At 36.6% G+C, this 26,636-nt stretch overlaps 1 protein-coding gene across 8 annotated transcripts in view; it reads right to left on the reverse strand.

The window, feature by feature from the left end:
- Positions 1–26,636, reverse strand: part of fgf13a (fibroblast growth factor 13a) — a 98,277-nt gene that overhangs the window by 41,235 nt on the left and 30,406 nt on the right. For all 8 annotated transcript variants that reach the window (XM_044126540.1, XM_044126539.1, XM_044126543.1 and 5 more), the window contains one exon: positions 11,829–11,996. In XM_044126540.1, the coding sequence (XP_043982475.1) occupies positions 11,829–11,996 (168 nt within the window). The remainder of the gene's footprint in view (positions 1–11,828; positions 11,997–26,636) is intronic.

The following is a 26,636-nucleotide window of genomic DNA, read 5'->3' on the forward strand; positions in this document are numbered from 1 at the left end:
CTCAGCAAGATGTTGCTAGGTAACAAAAGAGTGAGTGAGTTAGTTGATGTCATCAACTTTGCTTAGCTGGCTGTGAGAAGCTGAGCAGCTAAGTCTTTTCCTCTGTCTACATCCGCCAGAATGCTGTGGGGTTCAGTGAAATGACTGAGTATTCTATCAGACATATTACCTGTTGATATTGATCATGTGTCCATATCAATATACATTGTTATTGATTTATTGCCCAGCCCTATCCTGGAGCACCTCCTCGTTGTGTTAGGTATTATCCTGCTGAACCAAGCAAAATATTACAGCTACAGATTAATTGAAAACATAGAATTTTCATACTGGTGGAAAAACATCTGACCTCAATGAGCTGCCTTTCATTGGGACCCAATAAAATTTGTTTCATTTTGTCTAAATTCTCTTTCTTACATTTTCAATTTTCACAACTGATAATTTATAAAATACCCTTTCTGTGAGCGACATGACAAGATGAAGTGGGCACTTTGGTCTACTGGTAAGTTAATTGTATTAATGTCTTTCCTCTTACTTCTGTCATTTATTGCTCTTCCTGTCATCAGGGACACAGCTGCTGGGGAATGTGCCATGAGCAGTCCTGGCTGCAGGCCTGGCTGGAGTTGGCTTACACAGCTGCAGAAGAAACACTGGCACCTGCAAGCCTGTGTGAGCTGTTTCTCTGGAAAACAGGCTGGGAAAACATATGCCCCTTCTCCCAGCGGCAGGTCCCACAGCTGCAAGGGGAAGGCAGCAGGCAGTGGTATCCACTGCGTCCGAAGGGCACACAAACTAGGGAAAAACTCTGTGCGTCAACCAACAAAAGCTCTCTGGAGAGGTCTCTGGCCGGTGCCGAGACCTCCCCTCATTTTGTTATGGACTCCTCCAGCAATGTGTGGCTGGCTGTGAGTCAGCAAGGCCAAAGCAATTCCAGCAGCACCTCACTTAAAATAAACTAAGTGCAAATGTGATAACTTGTTATGTGAAAAGCCCATTAACCTTGTGCTCAGTGAATTGGAGTTAGAAGCTGAATGATTATTTAATTGCTGTTTGTTTCTAGCAATAAAAGTGCAGCAGGGCAAGGTTTTTAGAGTAGCAGGAGAGCTTTAAAAAGCACTAAATCGTCAGATGAAGAACAAGAAATTTGTATGGGAAATAGTTATATTTTCATTTTATGGTTGTTTCTGACTCAGTGATATATTTCTGCAGATTGCAATAGGACCACAACAAAGAGGCAGAGGAGCTGGATTTTTTCACAGATTATCTGTCTCATATTATACTGTCATAGTTTTAATAAACATTTAAAGAACATGTGCATGTCACAGTTACCACTTATGGGCTATTATAACATAAAATATGAATGAAATACACTGAGATTGATATTTTAACATCACAAAATGTCAGAACAGATAGAATACTTTGGCATGAAATTGGACTTATCACTTAAGTAGCACTAAATGTTGTAGACGTTATTCTGTTTTTTATCCGTTAGTGTATTTGGAGTGTATAAAATCAATTATTTTCAATTGTATAGCTTTTTTAATTTCATGTTTTCTTAAAACTGTGGTGTTTTTTCCCAACCATTTTTATGTACAAGGCTGACTCCAGACATGCTTCTGAATATGAGAATTCTGAGTGTTCATAAAAGCAGCGCTGCAGTCGTATATATTTTAATATTTGTGTCTGGAACAGTTAAACAAAAATGAAGTCTTTGTGGTATTGATGTATTCATGAATCATTAAATTTCTATAAAACAGATAGATAAATAGATTTTATCTATCTGGCCTGCAGCCAGGACAATGCAAACAGTGTGGAACATACATGAAGCCCAAGGTCATTTATGAGTCAAACACTTTTGCTGGTTATGTCTTGTAATAAACTACTGTGGCTTAAAGCTTGAAGTTAGGAACAATGAGTGAGTGAAAATAAATCAAAATATGTTTCTCAAGGCACAATTTAGCCTAGAGTTTTCAATCACTGCAGATTTCTACAGCCACTTGATCCATAGAGTGCATGCTTTGAATACATCTTTGTATAGATGCTGATCTACTGGAACATTGCCGTCCAGGTGGGCACTAAAATAAGAACCGTGGATACCAGTTCCCCTTTTTCAGAGTCAGCTCCTCTTTCTCTAAGGCTCTTCTATTCAGCTGATCTGTCAGGCATTCAGTAAGTCAGAGGTTATGCCCTAAATGATTGATTGATTGTACTGGGCCATCTTTACTGATCAGTACAAACACTCATAGCCTGTATCACATTACCAAATCTGTGGTTCCCAAGCAGCCCAGTTGCTGCAGTGTTACATGTCTAGAGCTTAGCCAGCTTGCAAAAGTAACTATCACAAAAATACACTCATACCCATCAACGAGTCAGAACAGGTTCGTCTTTGTACTGCTGGCTCAAATTTGAACCAGACTGGGAAAAAAGACCAGAGCCAAATCTCTGTGCACAACATGATGTACATGATGAGTGTGTGTTTGCATTTTAGGAGAAACTATGAGAAGATTATGACATATTAAGCAATGTTTTGGCAGTCAGAAGCCCAGATTAGATGTGGGAGGTTGCGTGACACTGGCCTGTTGTAATGACTGCTTATGTGTGACGATCAGAACTGTTAGAGCTCTGACTCACTGATTGTTCCCCATTACATCATTCTGAACATAGATCTAAGGACTGTAGCTTTCTGCCCATACACACAGCAACAGAGCTGACCATTTGCTCTAAGAAAGCAGCCAAGCTAGTCAGAAACAGACACTTAGCAATCTTCCTTTTCAGTTTAGCATTCTTACTAACTGTAAGGTTTTTGAACTAATGATTTGACCTTTTGTTTGGACATGTAACTGTGAGTGAGAGAAAACAAGATTGGAAAAATGTGCAACAGCTGTCAGTGAATCCAGTCAGAGACTGATGTGCATTCTCTAATTATATCTCAAAGCAATGGATTACCAGGCCAGACCAAATATCTGCCATAGAGTACAGCTGCACAGGAAGATACAATTTCAAAAATGTAAATCAGACACACATGTCAGGAAATAGTTGTTCCAGTGGGAAAGAACATATATCACTATTATCTCTCCTAAATTAATTTATTATGTCTGTCCTGTTACACTGGTGTGATTTCTTTAATTGTGTATTTAATTAAACATAATACAACCTAGTGCAGGTTTGAAACGCTAGTCTTGTGATACTTTTTCTGAAACTAATTTAAAAAAAAGAATTATTTCAAGAGATGAGAATCTGAAGAAGTTACATTTATTTAATTGTCCTGTTTCGTTTTTTATTTAAAAATATGATCAAGTGTTCATGCTTGAATGGATAGTTGTGATTTGAATCAGACATCTGTAGTGCCTTAAGTTATTCATTCAGGGAAGTGCTTCAATTTTATCCCTGATACGTTGCATGCATGTTTCCTAGGAAATTAGATTTAAGGTTACAACAACAGTCCTATAACAACTCATAGGATATGGTTCACAGCATATAAATGCCAAACATCCAACTCAGGGTCTGCTTGAGTTTTAAAAATGAAGAGAAAGGACACAGGATGACTACATCAGAGTTTGTTGAAAGTAAAGGCCATGTCATCTAGAGAAACTCAGTAAACAGAGAAGATTGCTGGAGAAAGCAGTTCAAAAGGATTAAATTCTGGAATAAAAAAAAAAATCTATATATCTATAGTTTCATATGTTTAGTGCAAGTACACTCCTTAGGCAGAGAATCATGAGAAATTTACTAGATTGCATAAATGTAAGCCCAACATTTAAGGTACAATTTCATTGTAAACAGAAATTATAATCCACCATAAGGAATAAATAATTTCTAGCTATCTTTTAGAAATTGCTGCTTCTGCAAAGGTGAGTATGAGACAGAGATGGACATGAACTGCTCAAATACTCAAATCATCTGCAGCCATAAATAGAAAAAACTTATAAATAACGTGTCTCTTGTGCAACTTCCAGAAATAACTTTCAGAAGATTTCTCCATGTTGTGTGAGAAAGTCAGATGTCTTTTCAACACTGAACTATAAATATTCTGAAGAGTAATTCTTTTCGTCAGATTTGGCAGTATCATTGTAAGGAACACGCTCTTTATGTTGTAGTATAATATCTTTTAGTCCCAGGTCTGGCCTTTTTCATATATAACTTTCTTTATATTCAGAGCTGGTTGCAGGTGACATGATGGAGAAAATTGGGTGTCTGCATGAATCCCAGCCTGCATTTGTCCTGTTGGCAGGCTGGCACTTTACATGAAGCACCCTAAGATGAAACATTCAAGGGTTTTACGTAACCCTGCAAATATCCAAGATGTTCTTCCAACTGTCTGTGTGAATTGTTCTCAGTTTTTTCTAAGGTTGCACTTAGACTTTTGCAGCATAAGTCTGTGAAGAGGGCTAAAAAATTATAGATCCAACTGTTACAAGGCAGGTTTTTTGAGTTACCTTAAGACTACAAACGCTGATGATTTTTTGAATTAAATCAAATTGGCACTTTATAGCTTTACGTTTATATAAGTAGAAAAGCCTGCTTAAGCTGTAGTCCCCTGGCACAACATATTTTGTGCCAGGGGACAGTGACAGGAACATTTACATTTGTAAGAATGGCTAGAATTTGGGAATGAGGCCCAATTTTTACTGCAGACTGTAAAACCAGTGTTTTAAATGCCTATTGAGCAGCTATTTAAAACAATAGCAATGCATTTGTTCGCAGCTTGTAAATTTAAACATGACAGGCACATGTTCCCCAACAGTTGGTGTACAGTATTGTAAGTACTCGATTCAATGAGATACAAACTGCAAATAGTTCATCACGGCAACATCACTGCTTTTATAATCATGGCAGCCATAGAGTTAATGAAGAAGTTTTTGAATTCTGATTTTAAGAAACATTGCATTTCTCCAGCGCAGAAATCTTAAATTCTGAACTGGACTGGCTGAACTGTGATTGAATCAATATTGCTAAACAGTACATATTGTTGCAGATGTATACACTGCCATCCAGGTAACAGTTCTCCATTGAAAAAGCATTGCTTCTCAAATCACATTTGAGACAGAGTATTACTGGACTCCAAATTCTAAATTAACACATAATTGTCAAAGAAATATAACATTTTAGAGTAATTAAAAGTATATGAGTCTATCAGTATATTCTGCATAACTCCAAATTGTTTGGTTACATAATAATGTAATGTTTTTTGTTGTTGATAAAAGGGATGGGCAAATCGAATAATGCGAATAGTCTTTGTTCTGACAGGCGGTAATATAGAGACACAAAGATCATTCTGGGAGCCAGAAAGTTGCTTCTGCGCTTTATGGTTTTATGGTTGCTCAAACAGCAGCGGTGGAGCCTGGTAGCATCTCTTCCTGATTTATTCTCCATTCACCAAGCCAAAATAAACCAAAGATGAAGAGCTAAAAGTGAAATAGTGGTGAGTAACTGAAGCAACCCACATTTTTACAGTGAGCTATTTGTGAATATTAAAGGACATCATTGCAATAGTTGTCATTAACCAAAAAAAAGAGATTTTTTTTTGTTCCCAATTCTGATCTAAGTGATTTAAAATTAGCCATCTGACCATCTATTTTTTCTACTTAATTTTGACAAACATAAAAAATACAATTTTTAATGAAATGCAATTAAAAACATGTGTTTTTGTCAAATTAATGCTCTTTTTTCATTTATTACATTTGGAGAGATACCTGGCTTATTTCCTATCATAAACAAACTTATTGATTGAATTCAAATAATTTTATACCTAAATCTCAAAATCCTAAATTTGTGTGAACACTTTTGAACTTAACTTTGCATTCAATGAGGCACTGTCCTGTCACATGGATGACATATGTTTCATGTGAACCATGACTTTGTAAAGACTATCTGATTGAGATCAAGAGCAAAGAGCAATAATAGAAAGTGATGTAGAAATGGAAAAAAAAAAATCACAGCTTCTTTTAGGAACTATTTAGTGGACAAATTGTTTAAATTGTCATTTTGAAAATAGGCTGTGGCTTGGTGGGTGAAAATTAGAATGGAAAACATGCAACCGATGTAACACCAGTTGTTTCTGCTGAGAACAAAGAGGATGTTGTGGACAGAGTTACAACACAATTTAAGGGTTAAAGTAAAAAGGATACCAAACTGCAAGAGCAATCAGCGATCCAGAATTTTAAACCTTATGTGGAGTTGCATCTATCATCAAAAGGTAGCATGATAATATCATACATGTTTATGTGTGAATTCCATCCTGGCAGCAGTCGAAGCCACTTTGCTGCTGGCCTCACATTACCATGCTGCTGACTCAGCAGTGAGCCTCATTGCACCTATTAAATACCTTAACACTTGTTTACTCAGGAGAAAACAAACACATTGCTGGTGTCACAGTTACTTTAACATGACAAATGTATACCTCATTACAGTCAACTGTAAGCAGGACTCGCACTGCTGATGTAAGACTGATATATCCCTGGTCTCAACCTCTCAAATCACCAAAGGACATACTTATCCGCATGATTTATTCATGCATCAACTATTTATGTACTTGTTTAGAGAAACAGAGCTCATGAAAAGAGATCAATTTAAAGGAAAGAAGCAATTTAGTTGACATGCGGGCTTCATTTAAGGGTGTGTGTATATTTTTACAAGACAGAAATATGTAATATAGGAACAGTTGACAGGTTAAACTGTCCTGAAAAATAAAACCTCTTTCCTAAAGTATAATTGTGTCATCTGATTATCATAGTCACTGCCAAGAGTTTCCCACTTGGATCCAGTAAATAAATTACTCATACATCTTACTCCTCCAAATATTTTCTGTTTTCAGGCAAATAACTTTGCTTAAGGAATGAAGTGAAGGTCTCAGGGTTGAGCACTCAGAATGTTGGACCACATTCTATCTCTACCTGATAACGTTTTTGAGTTTTGTATTCGGTTTTGTTCAATTTAACTTTTTTGTGTTTAATTTTCTACAAGTGAGTTCAACAGTTCTTGTTATGATTGTTATAAAAAATGATAACATTTGTTAACAAATGTTAAATGCTAACAGTGTAGCATAACTTCACCGTTATGCTTTCACTGTTAACATAACAGTGAAAGCATTTAAAAAGTTGGTAGGAACTTATAAAAAGGGTTCGGATGCTGTTATGACAATAAAGACTTATTAAACTGTTAATTATGAAGTGCATTTATACATTTTAAAAATGGATGTGTTATTTTTACAAGTGACACTTTATCGTACGAGAGATGTTTATGTTATGTTGTGGTTATTGTCTCGCCCATCAAAAAGAGATGCAAAAATCAAAACCTAAAATTTATTTAAAACAGGTGTGCTTTAAAGAGTTTGACTAAATTTCTCTTAGGTCTGCCATGGTCTGGCAGGCTTCTTTTAGGTCCCTTTTACACCAGACTAAGTCCACTCTGTGCCATTAATAATCCGCCAGATCATGGATGGTCAGTGCAGAGACTGGAAGAGGTTTTATTGGAGCCTGAGAGTTTCCTAACTTGTTTGAGCAGACACAAAACCTCAGCGGTGGTTAATCATTGTGGTGGCAGCATGTTTGGATATCTGGTGCTGCATGGAGGAGCCTGGCTGCAGCAGTGGCAGCTGATTCATGATGTGTGGGTTTTTCACACTGGTGTGGATTAGTCATCAGGGAATTTAAAGGAGGATGCAGGTCCTTTTCCAAGGCCACAACCTAATCACACTCACACCTGGATGGCAGCACTCCAGGTAGCTTAATTTACTGTAGTGCTTTCGTCATTGCTATGTGCACGGTGTCCTGCCAATGCTCATACTGCAATGAGGCGGATCTCGCCAACTAGCTGAAAGAAAGCATCCACACCCTTAAAAAAAAGGGAAAAAACTGCCATGCTCAGCCCCTTCACACATAGGGATTGGCATACTCTGTGTTCGAGCTGGAATAGGCCTCACAGCAGGGAAGAAGAAAACACAGAAATTGCACCTAGAAGCAGGTTTCTGAGAGTCCCAGGAATGTTATGAGCTGCCCATGCTCCAGACTAGTCAGAATAAAAGGATTCAGATGTACAATTTTGTGTGCATGATTCCTCTGACATCACACAGCATGACAAGAGCACACACTGTTGTGCTAGATTTAGATTAAAATGCAAAACGGTACGATATTAAGCACTATGCTTTGCACAGAAACTTGCCCTCACTTCCATCGTCTCATTCTGCTGACACGAGAAAACACTAATATAATTTCCATGAGAATACTAAGGTTGAGACTGTTAGAAAAGAATCATCTTGCAGATAAGAATCTTGTGCTGATTTCATTGTGATGACCAATAAAATATTTAGGAAACACCTGTGTGTGAAGAACCAGAAGTACAATAGTGCCATCCTCAGTTTCACATTGAAATAAAGTTTTTTAACATGTTTTGCAGTAAAGGCCCATGAGAATGAGCTTGGGAATCCTGGACACCATTGGGTAGTTTTAACCCGCTGTCAGGCCTTATATACATAACAATTAGCCTTCAAGTTTGAATATTGAGCCATATGCCGCATCACTCAACAGGATTAACACTTCACATTATCTTTTAAACAGAATTACATAAATAGAAAACATCAGAAGCCCTTAATATGTATTTAGATTTCTTTAGGGACCTCTGACTTCCTTTTCTGTATATTGCATGGCAGGAATTGTAAACAAAGTCTTGCAGTTGAGTGAAATATGGATGGATATTTACACAGATCAGCCCCCCCCTCAGGCACCATGTTTTTTTTTGCTTCTTTTATAGAATAACAAAAAACAGAGTCAAAGAGCCAAACAAAAGGGGAGGTAAGAGGACAAAATGATTTCCAAATGAGCCATGAGGTAATGACACTGACTAATCCACAGAGATCATCACTGAGCTCAAACCAGCATAAGGTTGCAGATACAAGTCTGGGAATAGAGAGGGAGTCCAAAACTTTCTGTCCTCACCTCCTTGTAGGTCTACAGAGACACACTGATATGTGTTGAACTCATCATTTACAGTGCTATTGCCTAAATACATGTACCACTGCTTCCATTTAAAATGTAGTAGTTATTGTGAGATTAAAATTCAATCATGCAGGTAAGACAGACAGCCAGGCTCAGTTCTGACAGCTCATTTTTTGCTGCAGTGCCCTGTGAATTACAAACTGTTTACAACATAGCTGAATATCATAAAATCTAAAATCTGCAATAAGCTTTAACTAGAGCAGCACAAACCAGTTGTGATAGTGTTGTCATGGTAACACTGCCTTAAACCTAAGAATTTCCATCAAAATCCATTTTCACTGATAAAAGTGAAGACAAATACTATCTTGTGATTTATTTTTTTAATCTTCTGTCCCAGTTTTGAACCGGAGACTGCATTTCCATGTGACATCTACAAACACAGTTCTACGCAATATCCATCCGCATCATACATCACCATTAATGATGTCTTCTGAACCGCTTACGTAAGAGCTGTAGTCTCCCCTCCTTGCTTTGTAAATTCAGTCACGTCCAACTAGAGCTACAGACAAACTGAATAATACATCTGTGCTTCTCCAGGCAGACCTCTGCTCGCACATCATTTCTGTATCTCTTTACCCTCCTCTCTCTTTCCCACAAGCGTAAGTACATGTGCTTGAGCTCTTCAGAGAGTACACAGGAAGCTATCAACAGGTTAACTGATGTTTACAGCAGATACACAGCCAAACATATGACATTTTTAGATGCAGCAAAAAACAGACCGAAACACTGCAGCAAACGCATCAGAAGTGAGAGAGTTCTTACCTATCAGGAAGTCTGAAAAAGAAGACAATTTCTACTATCTTAGCACTCAGGGACAGATGAAATGCATGGGGAGAAGAAAGCTTGAGAGCCAGACAAAGCAGGGTAAGGCTGCATGCTTGTTATTTAAACATATTTTTATAACTACACATCCTTATCTGAACAAAGCCCGGAAGCAAAAATAGTTTCTGCGCATTTTTCATGCATCTGCAAACTTCAAAGCAGAAAAACTAAACAAGGGAAGAAAGTATGAGACGGGAAATTATGTTTGGCTGGGATGGAAGAAAAGGGGACAGTTAGAACAGCGTACAATGCAAAATTATGCGAAACCCTGGAATTGTTTTATATGTTATTTATTTATTTTAGAAAATCTTGTCACTTAAAAACCATAGATTGACACGTATTTTATGTGACAGATCAACACAAAGTTCTGCATAATTGTGAAGTGTAGTAGAAGTTGTAGTAAAGCATCATGTGAGGGATTGCTCAAAAAAGAAAGAACATAAACAATGCTGATCATCCTATTCATCAGACTGTCATACAACAGTGTCTTCAGTCAGAATCTTCTTCAGACACTGTAAAACTGACTGCTAAAGGAGATGGTGATACATTTTTAAGTCTTTCCAGAAGGTTCTGGCTGGAATCTAATTGTCTAATGGGTTTGTATCCTGCAGCTCCAGAGCCACCTCAGGCTGTTAGACACAAGAGGAGCTCTTAAGTTTGGCCAAAAAACATATAAAAATAGACAAATTATTCGGTTTTTTATATAAAGGTATTAAAAAATGTTATGTTTTAGTAGATGTCTTTTAATGCAATGTCTGCACAAGATTTTCACAAAAACAGAAACTAACGGTGTAAGAAATTATTTTTTATGTTATTGGACAGCTTCTCTGTCCCTGCTGAAGAAAGACAATCACACTTGATGCTGCCACCACCACGTTTCTGTACTGGCAGAAATCATTGAAGAGTGTATCTTCAATGATGTACAGTCTTAGTTTTCTAAAACATATATTTTACATTTTGGTAACATGTTAACAGAGTTCCTTCTTCCACATTTTGGCCCTTTCTAGTTCTCGATTGAGGCACAGAAAAGTTGTGTTTATAGAGACTAAAGTACAGATGTGTTTTTAACAAATCAGGTGACATGAAGGCAGGTTACACTGGTGGATGGATACACATTCATGAATCACTTTTCAGATTGTCATTTATAAAACTACACTCTGTTTCATGTTAGTTGATTACATTAAATTCCAATAAATTCATTGAAGTTTGTGGTTGTAACATGACCAAGTTTGAAAGGTTTTAAGGGACATTAATTAACTTGATAGACACACCAGCTGCAAAGCATATGGATTCATAGGATGAAGGCAAGGAAGCACATAGAACAATTTAGGGAGGGAGTCTTGCTGACTTGCATTCTCTAGCTGACCTTATCATTCTTTAGTCATGAATATGAAGTGCAATTCCCCAGATGGGGTGAATAAAAAAGTGGCTCATTTTTTTATGAGGCACTTGTTGAAGTAGATCTTCCTTTTTAAAATTGCCTAGTCACTGAACTCATTAGCGCGGCAGCAGACTCCATATTTTACCCCTTTTCTTTTTGCACGTTGTATTGGTCTGAGCATTTGCCTCAGGGTGGCAATGACCGAGTTAATGGGTTGACATAGGGGTGGAGTGTGCAGGAGCTACACATGCTATGCTCCTCAGACCGACTTAAGCAGTATGAAGGCAGACACAAACACACACGCATTCATTCAAATGCATGCTAAATCAGTCTTTTTGCATGATAAAGAGAAAAAAATGTCCCAAAGGCTCTCTGCACAGAAATACCCCCTAAGCATTAAGTTGTACGCTGTGCTCAAACACACACACATACGAAGTACCACAAGTGAACCCATGGTGCAGATGGCTAGAAGCGCACGCCATGCTCTCTAAAAATTGTGCAGGAAAGAAGGAGAGCCTAGTTTGAAGGGGTGGGGAGCTATCACCTTAGACAGAATATGAAATATGGGGAGGGCAAGAAAAGAACAGCAACTGTGAGCATCAGTAAATCAAGACAAGAAGGTGGTGCACACAAACCTTCAGGCTCTGCACTTTCTTTGAGGACAACTTGCTTCAGTGGGCAGCAGAAGATTTCATGACACTTAGCACGAAAAGGGGACCCTTTACTCCTTATATCCGCAGAGTGGATGGAGTCCTGCCGTAACATAATGTACTCCTGGGTACCTGGGGCAGCATCATCCTGGACTGCAGCAGTGCCATGACAGAATGAACTGGGGTTAGAAGGTTCACCACAGAGGATCAAAAGAAATTAACAATACAAACACAAGGCAAAAACACAGGCAAATGAAAAATATACAACATTAACCGCAGTAGGAGCTTTAAATATGACTAGGAGAGAACAGAAGGAGAGAGAACTAAAGTCAGAGAAATAAATAGACACACTTGGATCAAGAATACCACAATCACAGAACAGCTCAAATCAAAAACAACCAAATAATAAAACAGTGGATGCTATATATATCCTGCTTGCTGAATAAGACAAGGTTTAAAATAACACAAAGAAAATATACAAGACAGGAAACAAGAACAGTTCAATCTGCAGAATCACTATTATGACAGGTTTTAAAATTAAACCAGGACTTGCTGCAATTGAATGAAGTTGTGGGATAGCAAGGCAAACATGCAGGTTAGCATTGCTGGCAGTGAGGTAGCCTTAATAGCCCTCAACTGGATTCATGCACTTACAGGTCACACAGGCAGTTGGGATGGCAGATTTGCAGTCAAGAAGTCATGCATACCATGATATTAAGGAAAACTTATACAACACTTCTTCATGTGTTTAGGAACTCTGGGATCCTGTGAAATTCCCTGTGTTTCTGTGGAAGCTCTGCACAATCAGTCACCTATTATTTCTTCCAAATATTTATCAGGAATTAACAAATAGCTAAAATATTCAAAATACTGATTTCTTAAAAGTGTGCAGATCTCCAATTCCAACCTCAGTGTCTTGCAAAAATATTGAAATTTCCGAGAATTGTTTTTTGTTTACCTCAAAACTCAATATAATTTATTGTGATTCTATGTGATAGGCAACCTGCATTGATATTGTGCTCAAAATTGAAACATGCATTTGAATTTACATAAACTATTTGACGTCAGTCTGTGTGTGTTACGTCACGCTTCATTGTTGTGATCTATTCCAGATCTAGTTAAGTCTGTTCTGGGGCTTTTGGTCTTCTGCCTGTATATTGATGGCAACATATCAACTCTAAAACGAACTTCGAGGTGACAGAATCCTTCACATTAAAAGGAGTTCTCAATAATATTACTCCCATCTTCATGTTCTATTGCATCGCGATCTTTCTCTCACTTACATGTGATTGCAAGTATATATTGCAATATATAATTGCACATATTTTATAAATGAGGCTTTATCCTCTTCTTTATTAAAACATTATTTTGTGTTATCAGGCTCCTCTCATTTGGGACAAGCTCTCAGTCCCTGTTTGAGCTCAGTACTGCAGTAGTAAAAGCACATTTTCCTGTGTAGCAATTCATACAATCTGTGCCAAACCAGATTGTATGAATTCAAGAAAACTTAAAGAAATTTCTAATATCAAGCAGCATTAATTGAAGAGTCAGCTAATTATTAGATAATCAGAAATTATAAAAGTGAGTGAAAAGAAAATGGAAGGAGTTTTCACCCCATTTTTTACAGCTGTCCTTTTTGCTCCAGCCTTGATGAAGAACGAACATTGGGCCTGAAGAAAATATGATGGATTATGCAGCAGAGCCTGGGACTACAGTCTGCTGGAGACTGGCCTCTCCTAGTGAGCTGTCACACAAGTTTATGATGGCTGGTGATCATTAGGTAGCAGTGTTGCTGCTAGACCTTCAGCTGCAATAGATACACTTGCCCCAATGTCATAAATAAATGTTACATGAAAAAGAAACCGGTCCAAATAAGGCTGTGTTGGTGAGGGTTGGTAGTTTAGTTTGGTTAGTTGCTCATCTGTTTCAGACCACTATTGCAAGTCATCTTTATGGGTTTAGATCCAGAGCAGTGTGAAAGGGATATCTTCCCTTGTAGTAATTTCCATGTGCAGTATAAAGTAAATGACATGCAATTTCTGAATGACTCTGCAGTGCTTATCCTCGAGTGGGGACTTCTGTGGCACAGGGGAGCAGGCCTAATGTGCCAAACCTTTATCATGTTCACTCATGTTCACATATGCCGCTGTTGAACTGGGGTTCAAGGACACGTGTAATCAACTAAAGCACAGTCAGGTCAACAAAAATGAACCACATTCCCGAATGCAATTTGCACAATTTATTAAAGTCATGACTCATATGCATCAAGAAGGTGGAGCTCAGTCATCATGGTTTGACAAAAGGCATACTCACTGAATTAAAGTCTGAATTAAGCACAGAAACAGGTCTGTAGCCTGGGGTTTTTGTTTCAGAAATAGCCTGGCCTAAATGTGGTTTTCCAAGGAGCAGAATGTAGCACATTTCCTACTAAGAGGCACATTCTCAGCACAGCTCTCATATTATATATTTAAATTGTACATTTTTAGTCTTTATGTTAGAAAAGGTTAGAAAAAATGCTTCAGTTTCATGCAAGAAAATATCAAAATACACATATAACCAGTATTATCAACAGATATGTTATCAAAGTTTGGCATTTGTAGTTAGAACAAAGAAAATGAAATCAGTAAAAAAAATAACTAAAAAACACCAAACATTTGCTACAACTCTTTGGTGTATAATATGACATGGCAATATACCTGGAATCTCTGTTTCTTGTTATTTTGGTTCCTTTGTGAAAATCAACTCTAGTCACCTTGAACATCTGTTTGGGTAGGATAGCGAAGGATGGTTATTATAAAGTAAATTGTATCTTTTAGATATGTTGAGTCTGAAAGAAAGTAAGATGTTGGAAAATGATTTCAAGCATTTCTGTTCTCTTGAACAGCAAGTGAAACTGCTATTTTAGTAATGCTAACCATAACATCTGCACTAATTGCCACTATAAATTGACAATAACAGCTGACAGTGTCAACTTTGCTCATTTTGTCCTTGAGTCAAAATAAAATTTAAATGTAAAATTAAGTATGCCCCTTAATAAACAATTAATGGACAACCCAAGAAAGGCTAATAAAATGTTGATTCTTCAAATATCTTACTCTAAAGTTTGTAAAAGGAAATCAAAATCAGCTGCAATTATTATCAGCATGTATCTCTAATTTGAACTCATTTTATAAAAGAATTATCTACCTTACATGATATTACGTAATGTAATATCATTAGATTTTGATTTATTTAAACATGTTGTATCAACATCCAACCATGCTTTTACCTTAAGACAGAAAACAAGGTTTGTCAATTAAACTGAGAAGAAGTGATGCCTTAAATTTTACTGGTAGGATTATATGTGCCTTCACACCTTAAATTCAGTGAGAGATATGGAGCTGACCTTGATGGCACACGATGATCATATAGGTTGCTTCTTTTTCTGAAGGTTGCATACATTGCAGTACAGTATAGAAGAGTACTGATAGAGGTCTGCTATTTATAAACCTCTCCTGGCTGAGTGATGATGACATGATCAAAGACAGGAATGAGACGACCGTTTCAACCGATTCATCTGAGAAATCTTTTAGTCACTCTTTTACACTGGTTACCTATGGGAGTGATGAGTATTTTAAGTTTTAAGTGAAAATAAGCTCTCAAAAATTGTTAAACTTAACATCCATAGCAAAAATTACTTATCTGTGAAAGAGTCAGCGAGCTGGCTTAAAGATTCTATTCTGAGATGTTTTAAAGCCTTTCTAATATTAGTCTGTGCTCACACAAAAAATGATCTCCTTGGTGATTCAGAAATATGCTTAGCATGCTATCTGTGTGTGAGCATATGTGCAGGATGAGTCAATGCTGGCATAATATGTGGAATGACACACTAATTTAAAAAGAATATAATTCAAACAAGAAAAAAAAGTATTTGATAAAAAATGCGCTTTGAAAAGAATCTCAGAATATTTCGGAAGTGCAAAATGGAATGACATTTAACAAAGTAGAATAGAAAAAGACCAATGAATCAAAGTTTTGTGACACCTGTAAATCTTCTTGTTATCTAATATATTAACCAATTACTGTTCATAAATAGTTGATTTAACAATATTTGAGTTCAAAAATATCTACAAAAAATTTAAATGGCCAGTTTGAATTTATTTAGATTAAATTACCACTCTATTTTTTAAACTTTATTTGATGTATTTTAACATAATTACACTGTAGTCAATCATCATAAGATCATAAACAGTATTTAAGAGATCATGCTGCTATAATTTCACAACAGCTGAATTCTTTTCCAACCTTCAGGTTGACTTACACTTTTTTGAGTTTGAAAACTTGACTGAGCTCTCGGTTATCAGACTCTTCTCATATGGAACAATTTCCAGTTTGGGTTTAAGAGGAAGGCACCCTCCCTTTGGCTTAAAACTTTCCTTTGTGATAAGGCTTACAGTTGAGCTTACAGGGTGACCCTGAACAATCCTTTCACTTTCATTATGCTGCTATAAGGTGAAGCTGCTCAGGGAACAGCTGTGTTTTCTTCTGGCTGATATATAAATGTCTTTGTGTCTGTCAGAAACCTGTCCTTCCAACCACCCTGCTGGTCATGGCATAATCCTACATGTTCGGAGTGATTTTACTCCAAAAATGTTAAAATGGGTTATATTCTTCACGGTTGCCTTCTGTGATGTTTTTGTCCAATATGATATTAAATTAAAGTGAAAATTCATTGTAATTTTTTTATTGACAGTACATGAATAAATTCCAATCAAATTTCAGGCTATTTAACTGAAATCTAAATAATATTTTACTGGATTAACAGTCTCTTGCTATAAAATGCAGACAATTCGTCTGAGTACATTAACTTAGTGAAAAAAACAATGAAATACCTCTTAATAAAATCACTCACGGTGCAGTTGAACCACTGAAACATCTGTTTTTATATTTACCATTTACATTTTTAAGCTGATTGTATTTTTATAATATTTTAATTAGTAATCTACATTGGACTTTGGTTTTTGTGGGGGTCACAGACCAGAACTGCCCGTGAATATCAAAGAATCTATGAATACTTCAAGCCCCGTCTAAAATATATCTTTTCAGCTTAAAAGCCAAATACTTTAATATAAATTAATACACACAGTGGAAACCATCTTAAGACTATTGCAGATGCTAATATCCAGTTTTCCTCATCTTTGTTCTTTGGGGTTCAGCCAATCAGCAGCAAACAAAATGAATGGTGCTTTGATATTGGCTGCTTTGAAAACGGCAGCCATTAGTCAGCATCTTTGTGCCTTGGTATTTCAGCTTCCCAAGCTGCATTTTCTTTAGCATTTTTTAGATATGCTCTATAAAAATATCATGTACGTTGCATTAAAAAAATATGAATAGCAGGGGTCCCCTGTTTATCCTCTGGGTGTAACCAGTATGCAACACAGAGGAAGACTCCTTTTTGGTCATTGGTCACTAAGCTGGATGATGACCCAGGTTTATCCTCTCAGCCCACACAGTGGGAAGGTAAAATATGCCCAAAGCTCCCTGTTAGACAATTGTCTCTCAGCAGGACAATGAGCCCAAATACATGTCCAAATCAAAACTGATCCACAGACACAAATTCAATCTTCTTCCATTGCCATTTGCCATCTGCCCCCCGTCTACCTAAATCAGTTGGAAAACCAGAAGGGGACTCTTTGTGATCTGGAGCAGGGATTTCTAAGAGTGTGGCGTGGGCCCTCTGGGGAAAATAAAAAGCAACTGCAAATATTAGGCCAACCTCACCAAACATCTACTGGAGACAAAATAGATAGATTTATTTTTGCACTTAAAGTTCTGCTGAATCAAGAGACGGAGTCCGGCCCAAGCAAAATCATTAAAAAAGGGAAGTATGACCATTATTATTTAAAGGGGATGAATATGAAAATGCTCCACTCCCACAGTGTTTTTTTTTTGTTTGTTTTTTTTTTTTTTTTTACAGAAGGCAAAATGAACTGTAGTCAGAGCAGAAAGTAATTCATTCTTTTGGCACTATAAATGACAAATCAACTGAGGATTCATATAATGTGGTGCTACAGAAAGCTAAAGCAGGTAAACCCAACAACATCAGTGAAACATGTATGAAGGGAACATCAAGCTCTGCAACTGCAAAATGTTTACAGAAATGTACGTCCCACTTTGAAAACCCCTTATCTAGAGAAAGTTTACAAAGATTAATGTATCTCGGGTTAAAAGTTGAATTATTATTATTGCTATTTTTTTACTTTCAGCATAAGACTGCCATATTGAATTATACTGAAATTAGACTGAACTGGACTTCAAATAAAATTATTGGTGAGATAAGGCAGAATTAATTTCTCTTTAAATTTGATTTGTTGCCTCTTTTGTAGTTTAACTATAGTGAACGTGGTGGCTAGCCTATGTAAATAATCTAATTATTATTAATAATTTAATTTCTCATGATGGTGTTATCGTAAAATAGATATTTAAACTGGAGGCAGGGAGCGAGATGTACTGTAATTTGTCCCCATAAAATAAGGAGCACTTTCACATAGATAACTGGGAAAACTAAAGATGCAACAAGAAATCAGCTGGTGACCAGGATCGTCTGATTTTCAGCTTGACCAGCCCTCAACAAATTGCCAGCACGCATAACATTTAAATGTTTATAGAAGACGCAAAGGGATGTGGTTGCACTCAGTATGCACATAAATGACATAAACAAGCTTCAACCTTGTCATAAATCCAGGTTTTTCATCTTGAAAGCAGGCAGGAATAAGGGAAAAAACATCCCCCGTAAAGCTGCTTAATGCTTAAGATCTCTTTCTCTGCAATTAACACTTGACATGTGCAAAGAGGATTAAAAAGTATGTGGATCCAACCTGCTGCTGTCTGCTGATCCTTTGAACCGTACATTCTGAAGGACTGGATGTAGCTTATCCAAAATTACATTAATCATATCGACCTTTTCAATTTATTTGTTTTCATTCGTGCTGATGCTTACAATCGCAGTTACAGATTCCATAAAGCTGTTCAGAGATGAGTTGATGCATCCAGTCTCAAATAACTTCCAATAAATGATTAACTAAGCATCAAACAGGACTGATTTTTTTCAGGGGTTCTCTAGAAAATTTAAAGGTAATTCAAACCTTTGTCCTTCTATAAAGCACACTAATCTAAGTAATATTGTTCAGACAAAAGTGTTTTTTAGGCTGTATGTTGTCACAGTTTTTAGCACTGTTACCTTGCAAAAGGAAGATCCTGGCTTTTGAATCTCGGGCTGTGGTTTTTCTTTTCACAGTTCAAAATCATGCATGTTAAGTGAAGTTTTCTCCCTAAATTGCCTTTAAGAGGGATCGTGTGTGTGTTTGTGTGTGTGGCTGTTTGCCTCTGTGTTGCCCTCTGTCGGAGTAGCAACCTGCCCAGGGTGTACCCAGCCTCTCAACCAATTAGCAGTAGAGATAGGCACCAGCCCCCCTGAGACCTTGCAAGGATAAGTGGGTATAGAAGATGGATGGATGAAAACTGGGTTGTTAATTAACTGCATAGGTGAAGCACCTTGATCTGAATTTCAGGAGAAGCAGAACAACCATTTAGCCTGTCGGAAGATCAGCCTTTTTTTTTTTTTTTTTTTGTTAATAGATTTTTTGTCTATAATCTTTTTTTTGCTGACTTGCAGTTTTGCATCCCTTAAAGACGTGGACTTGGTGAACTTTGGCCATTTAATTAACAACTAATCGCTGTCATTGTTATGCTGCTTTTAAGTATTGATTTTTATTCAGTGCTTGTACCAAATTTACTTTGGATGGCTTGTATATCCTTCCCTTTAACCCACCTCTTTAACTTAACAATGCACTAACATTTGAAACTGTTTATGGAGAACATGCATATTACACTATTTTGTAATTATGTGCCTCTATACAATAACTCCCAGCAATAAGGAATGACAAATCTTAAATAGATAGATCTTGTTTAATCTGAAGACTTCAGTCTCAAAGATCTCTTAGCCTTTATCTGATCTATTATTTACAGCTAAATTGTATCACATAATCTAAAGTTTGCATATGTCCCAAATTTGCTCAGTACTAAGAAATAACTGATCACATCCTCAACATGTATAATCCATGCAAATAAAGAGTTTGGTAACACTTTTTTTGTGTATAAGACTGACATGACGCTGTCATAAACTAGATATAACATCTGTGGTGAACATGAAGGAGTCTTAATGAATGTTTATGACTATTGTCATGAAGTGTAATTCAGTAAATCATGACACTTAACAAAAAGTTGACACTTAATGGACTTTTAATGCAACTTTTAGTACCACTTTGCATTAAAATTGTCTTTTTTTACCAACTTCATATCAAGTTATGTTTATGTCTCATGACTGTCTTATGCAAAACCACTTCAAGTAAAATATTGCAAAGAATTTTCATAGGCTGATAATATGAAACATCAGTGTTTGATAAATTATCATTTATCAAACACACATTATTTATTCTTCTTTCTTTATGTACAAACTAGGTGCATTACATAACATGTTGACTTTATTTGGCTTCTGCTCTGTACTGTCAGGGCCAGCAGAGACCTGTCCCCATGTTCTGTTGTTTTACGATGCTGAATGCACAAACTGATGTCTAAACGCATGGATGACCAATTGCATGGGTCATTTCTATTCCCATCCATTGCTATGAGTTTATCTGAGGATTCAGTAGATTTTTGCTTCATAATTTAGAAGTTTTGCACTTTGAGACACTTATCTTTTCATGACCTAATTGTCTTAAATACCGTTGTTCTGGGTCATGTGATAAAACACCACATTCAGTCAATTAAAAACTTTTCAGATGTCTGTTACTTAATCTAGATAGTGTTTTGCCACCATATTATTAACTATATTATTAGTCATGAGCACTATGTAATCATATCACTATTAAGTTTTCACACATTTTGAGAAGCCTCTTTATTAATTACTTGACCAAAAAAAGTGCTTGATCCAAAAACCCTTCTGCCAAGAACGCATATGGAGTGCAGCATCTTTCTCTGCCAACCAGATCAGCTCCCAGATGGGCATCGACTGCTCACAGTTTAGTTCATAAATGCAGATTTACAGCCTCTCTTGTTGTTAGAGGAAAGAAGGTAACAGAGGGAGAGTGGGTGGAGAGTGAAAGTGGAGGAGTGAAGTCATGTGCAAATTGTAGATCAACAGGAGTGAAAGGTGGAGCGGAGAAGATGGATTTGACCTTAAAATCGCATTATTGTTGGTATTTTATCAAGATTTTCTCAATGACGATGTGTGAGGCAGGGATGGTAGAGTTAGGCTTTCATTATTAGATCTGTGAAAAAAGAGAAAATATAAGTAAGTATGCATATTTTTTTGCACTGACTGGAGTTTTCTAGCTAATCACCAATATTTAAAAAGTCTGATTTGCAAATTCTAACTTTGGCCAGTGCTGACTGTTTTTGTCTGAAAAGTCACTAATTACAGTGACAAAGAGGCTAAGTTGGCAACAGCGTCAGCAATGGCTGACTTCCAAACCTTTGCGAAGGTAGAAAACATCGGTTTCTCATGTAAGTAGGCTGATCACCGAATCCCCAAAATTAAGGAATTCAGTTTAGGGATGAACTAATAAATCAGTAGCCCCCTAAAAAGGATTATTGTGTTAAGTTTTTTTTTTTTTTTTTGAATCATAGAAACTAATACTTTCTTTCAATGATAAAAATGATTGTTAGCTGAATATAAATGTATCTCTGTAAGATGTATACTTCATATTTCAATTAAAGTGTGGAAAAGATTTCAATTGAAAAAAAAAATTAAAGTAAGAATGCAACACAGGATAATGGCAGCATCTTAAAAAGAAATCCAATATCAAGAGAACATTTTTCCACTATGGCTTATGCTCTCCTGTTATTATTATTATTTTTTTCAAAATCATGAATTCACTTTCAATATTAATTGACCAAAGAGACTCAACTATCTTAGCCTTGATGCCTAGGATAACTTAAAGTATTCAACTCCATCCAAAGGTTATTTAGCAACAGCTATTATCAATATGTGACTCATCACATATTTATGATAAGTATTTGGTGACTCTATTTCCTCATGATGCATTTTGAGAAAATTAATTTCCTTGCCTTCTTTGTTTGTGTCAAGTTGTGGAAATATTCCAAGCATTTGTTAGCCCAAAAGACAGGAACCAAACCCTAAGACTTGGAGAAAAAGATAAGCAGGCAGCTAAGGCAAGTGCAAAGTCAGCATTTATCTATTTCCAGTAGATTAAATGAGCTGAAACAGTTACAGTTACAGAGACAGGCCGCAAAATTCGGAAAAAAATCCTGTCATTTTCCAAACTTGTACCATGTACTCCCTGAATTGCTTTAAATAACACTTGTCTTCTAACTCACTAGAAATATATATTTGTTCTTAATTAATCATCTATAAATAAATCTGCCATGCAGTGATCCTAATTATTCAGCGAATAATTAAGTTGTCTCAAACTAGAATTAACCTTGTTACTGAGCAGAAACAATCACAGTACCTTTATTTAATTAATGGTCATTCATGCAAATTGCTTTTAAAAGGTCAACTATTCAAAAGATGCAGCAGAGTTGATTAACTTATCTATAAAGCACAATATATCATGTGCTTTATAGATTAAATTCTTAAATTCTTGCATATCAAAATTCACATCGGTATTTAGTCATTTCTGGAGGTGATCAGATCAACCAAGTTGGATGCTGATCCCAGGACTGAACGGGACCAGTGAAGACATTAGTGGCTCCCAAACTATCATGATTTTAAGATCTGATAGCATCTGAAAAGTTAAACTCTGTACCTAAGCATTAATTATGCAGCTGGGCCATTCAGAGTTGCTTCCCTGTAGCTTTCATAAACGCTTTACAGAGTCAGAGTGAGTTGAGTTAACGTTTTCTCCGCCACTTTAGTGCAAAACACAAAGAAACAGAGACAGACAGAAAAAGAGAAAGAGAGGAAGAGAGAGAGAGAGAGAGAGAGAGTTCTCAGCTGAAGCTTCTGGCACAGCAGAGATAAAGAAGTGACGTCCAGGAGCAATGCAGCAAAAAGAGTTCATACCATAAGTCTTATGCAGGCGCTGCACTTGAGGGACTTAAAAAGTGATACTTAAAGTTCTTCTTCTCTCCTATTTGAACCCAAATGTAGTGTTTATAAAAAACAAATAAATAAAAAACAAGCCTCTGTCAGATGTAACACTGCATATGAAGAGCTGGCATCCATTGAAAGAGCCACTATGTTGAACTCTTTACGAACAGCGTACAAGGCAGAGGCCACAAGGCGTTATAAGTGAACTGTGTTATTGTAAAGGCACGTGTATTTCCACATATTTTTGTTTCTAGTTGCAATATGCATATACAGCAAGATGGTGCTGGCCAGCTTTGAGGCAAGCTGCAGGCTAAGTTTACTATCTGGTGTTTACGGCGTGGCGGATCAGAGGGATTACAATTACACAGAAACTGCTTAAGACAGCTGTGTTACTCAGCGATATCAAACTGCCCACATATGCCGTATGCTGACACCGGGCGTCAACCATAACAAGTGGTAAATAGAAATCTACACCCTTCCTGGTATTTATGAGCACTTACTGGCAACAGGTGACTATCAAGGGTGCAGGAGCTTTCATCGACAACATATCATAAGCGATTATACAGATGAGTCTAATAACAGCAAAGTCAAGAAAACCATTATTTTTCATTTTGTTGTATAATAAGTTCTAAGGATTCACAACATCATGGATTGATCTGTAGCTTCTGGAAATTCTGTATAACTGCTGTGTTAAGAATAAAATTACTTTGTTGTCTTGCAAAGGTTTTTATATCTCTTCAACTTCAGGCGCTGGTGGAGAAAACATGACTTGGTGTTCCTCTTTTCCACTAAATCCCAAAACATTTAAGTTTCTGGTTGGAGAATAAAGGTAAACATTCAGGGAGTATAGATACTTTTACAAGTTAGTTATTGAAACAGACAAATAAAAGCACTTTTAGAGTTGGTCTCAAGTATTTGTTGACTTAGTTATTTGTGGATTCTTTTGATCCCTGACCTCCATAAAGGAATGTAGAGCGACAGTAAATATTTTTATTAATATATCAACATTAAGCAATTATTTACAGAAAGTTGAAGGAGCAAATAGGAGTGGATAACAGCACGTACTCTGTTAAGAGCTTTTTTTGTGTTTAACTGAGGATACTTGAAGCTAAATGTTAATTTTCTTGAATACTGTGCAATATCTTTAAAAATGTAACACTGTGATTGGGAGTAGTTTCTGAAAGGAATGTATCCAGAAAAACAGCGAATCAGCTAAGGTTTGCTCACTAAGAGCATTCATGCAAAAGTTTAAAATCTCTTTCTGTTTCTACTCTCATTATGATTGGTAACAGATTTAAATTGCTTCAAATGAACTTGAAAACTACTGTTCTGCTGCAGGGTGCAGAAGAGATTTTACCCCTGCAGAAACCACCACATCATAAAGTACAAAAATAGCTGGCTCAAAGACTGTGAGCAGCCACCAGAAAAGCTATTTTCAGCAATGGTTGCAAAGGAGTTGACCAAATTAAATATTAACTTACTGTTTCACAAAGTAAAAGAACTGACACTTACAGCTAAGAACTAAACTATGAGTCAGAGTGAATCTACAATATAATGTAGGGAGAAGTTTTAAGCAATGAATTGTACTAGAGTAGAGAACTCTTTCCCCCCCCAAGCAGTCCATTATTTCACACACTAACCCAGATAATTCTCTACTCACTGGTCATAAGTCATGAGAAAAGTGACCTACAACCAGTGAGCCCACTGGCGCTTCTATGATGCAACTAAAAGCAGCATGAGGTTAAAAACCCATCTTATGTACAAAAAAAGCCAGACTCTGTTAAGAGGCTGGCTTTGTTGACTGACTGAAGAAAAACTATTTCCAAAGGCATAGAAACGATCTTTTGTATAGCTGTAAAATGTGAGGAAGCAAATTTACAAGCTGCACTTTGTCTACCACGGGGATTTTATGATGGAAAAGTCATCAAACAACACAAAGCGGGGAGAAAGTCATCAGAAAACCATTAGGCTGGTGGGGTTAGAGTAATTAAAATGTAATTATGTGGTAACTTGAGACACAAAATCATGAAGATATTCACCAACAAAAAAGTTCTCAAACACACAATAATTTACAACTCAATCGAGAAGTGAAAGTGACCTGTTTTGAAACCTGATTGGTAGTCAAAATACACCAAATAAATCTATAAAAACAATAATCCAACACTTGAGGTTAACACAGAAGATCTGACCACCTAATCCAGACACAAATACAGTGAGGATAAAAAAAGTTTCAAATGTATTTGTTTTAATTGTTTTATTTATAATGCAACTAATACTTTTAAATATAAGATTAAAATGTACAAAAATTGCAAGATTTTATGACAAAAAGTAAAAATATGTGGTGTGTTTTGTGATAAACTGGTTTCACAAATTGGTCCCACATTTAAGGTCCTACGCCAGAACATAATCTCTCTAATCCCTCCCTTCCTTCGATGCAGCTTATGTATTTGAAATTTGTTTTAGTTTTTTTTGTTTGTTTTGTTTTACCTGTCTATCTCTTTTATTGATGTGCATGATGTTTATACATTAAAGAGGTTAAAATATTAATTCACCCATCCATAAGCAACATTAACTGCCTTTGATTTTGCTGCTGAATCACAATGAATTCTCAATATAATAATATTTTTTTTTCTTCTTCAGAGTAAAGAAATTGATGCAATGCAACAAATCAATTTGGGGGTTTCTGGTTGTCCACTAGCTATTTTTAATCCAACACAAATGCTGCCAAAACAAGTATTGACAGCATGTAAGATTGAAAACAGCCTTGGGGAACTATGATGTGAGCAGAGGGAAATCAGCGGTCGCTGATGATTTTCATGTGAAAATGATTCGGTAACTGAGATCCAACCCCTCAGCCCCTCGCTCTTTTCCAGAACAGTCCACACTGAGATGTTACTGGAAGCAACGAGAGAGCCAAGTCCCGTCATACTCCAGTACTTTGCAGATCTCATTCATGTCGCACATAGATAGATGGATTATTGATGCATGAATGGAAAACTGAAATCAATCAAATAAATTCTCGTCCCCGTGTTTACAGTCTCTTCCTCCTGCAGAGGAAGATTACAGTGTTACCCCGTCACTAATGAGCCCACCAGCTGTTTAGGTGCCAGTGTATATTTGAACAATAAATGCTACGTACAAACACAAAAGGCTACAAAACACTAAACTGCTTCTCTGTGTTGCAGATAATTACCATGACAACACCCACAGCTAGATTGAGATAGAATTGCTGGAGGAGAAACATTGCAATCCCTGTGATTTTATGTATAAGTCACCAATCAGATCAGGTTGTTTTGTCTCATGGGAAATGAAATATCAATGTATCAATCAAGTATTCATCACCAACCGGTAATTCATCTTCATTAACCATTCTATAATTGGGACTCAATTCAAGTTGTAAAAACCCAAAGTTATATCTTCTTTGATTGTGCAACGAAATAAAGTGTAAACAGGCATGACTAACACAAACACTCCTGATGTATAAAGGCTTGTTTGCCTTCTGCTACTCTGCAGTACAAGTCCTTGTTAAATATTTGATGGCCATATATGTGCAGCAAAATGCTATTTGGAGCAAACAAGAGCGGCTTTGGTTCAATCGCTGCAAAGTGCTGTACTGAGTATTAGTTGCAAAAAATTTACTCTGAGTAATGAAAGTGGATATTTTTATTAAAGCCATTCCTCAAAGGATGCTTTGATTTCTT

This window comes from Gambusia affinis, linkage group LG09 (assembly GCF_019740435.1).
Source record: "Gambusia affinis linkage group LG09, SWU_Gaff_1.0, whole genome shotgun sequence".
NCBI lineage: Eukaryota > Metazoa > Chordata > Actinopteri > Cyprinodontiformes > Poeciliidae > Gambusia > Gambusia affinis.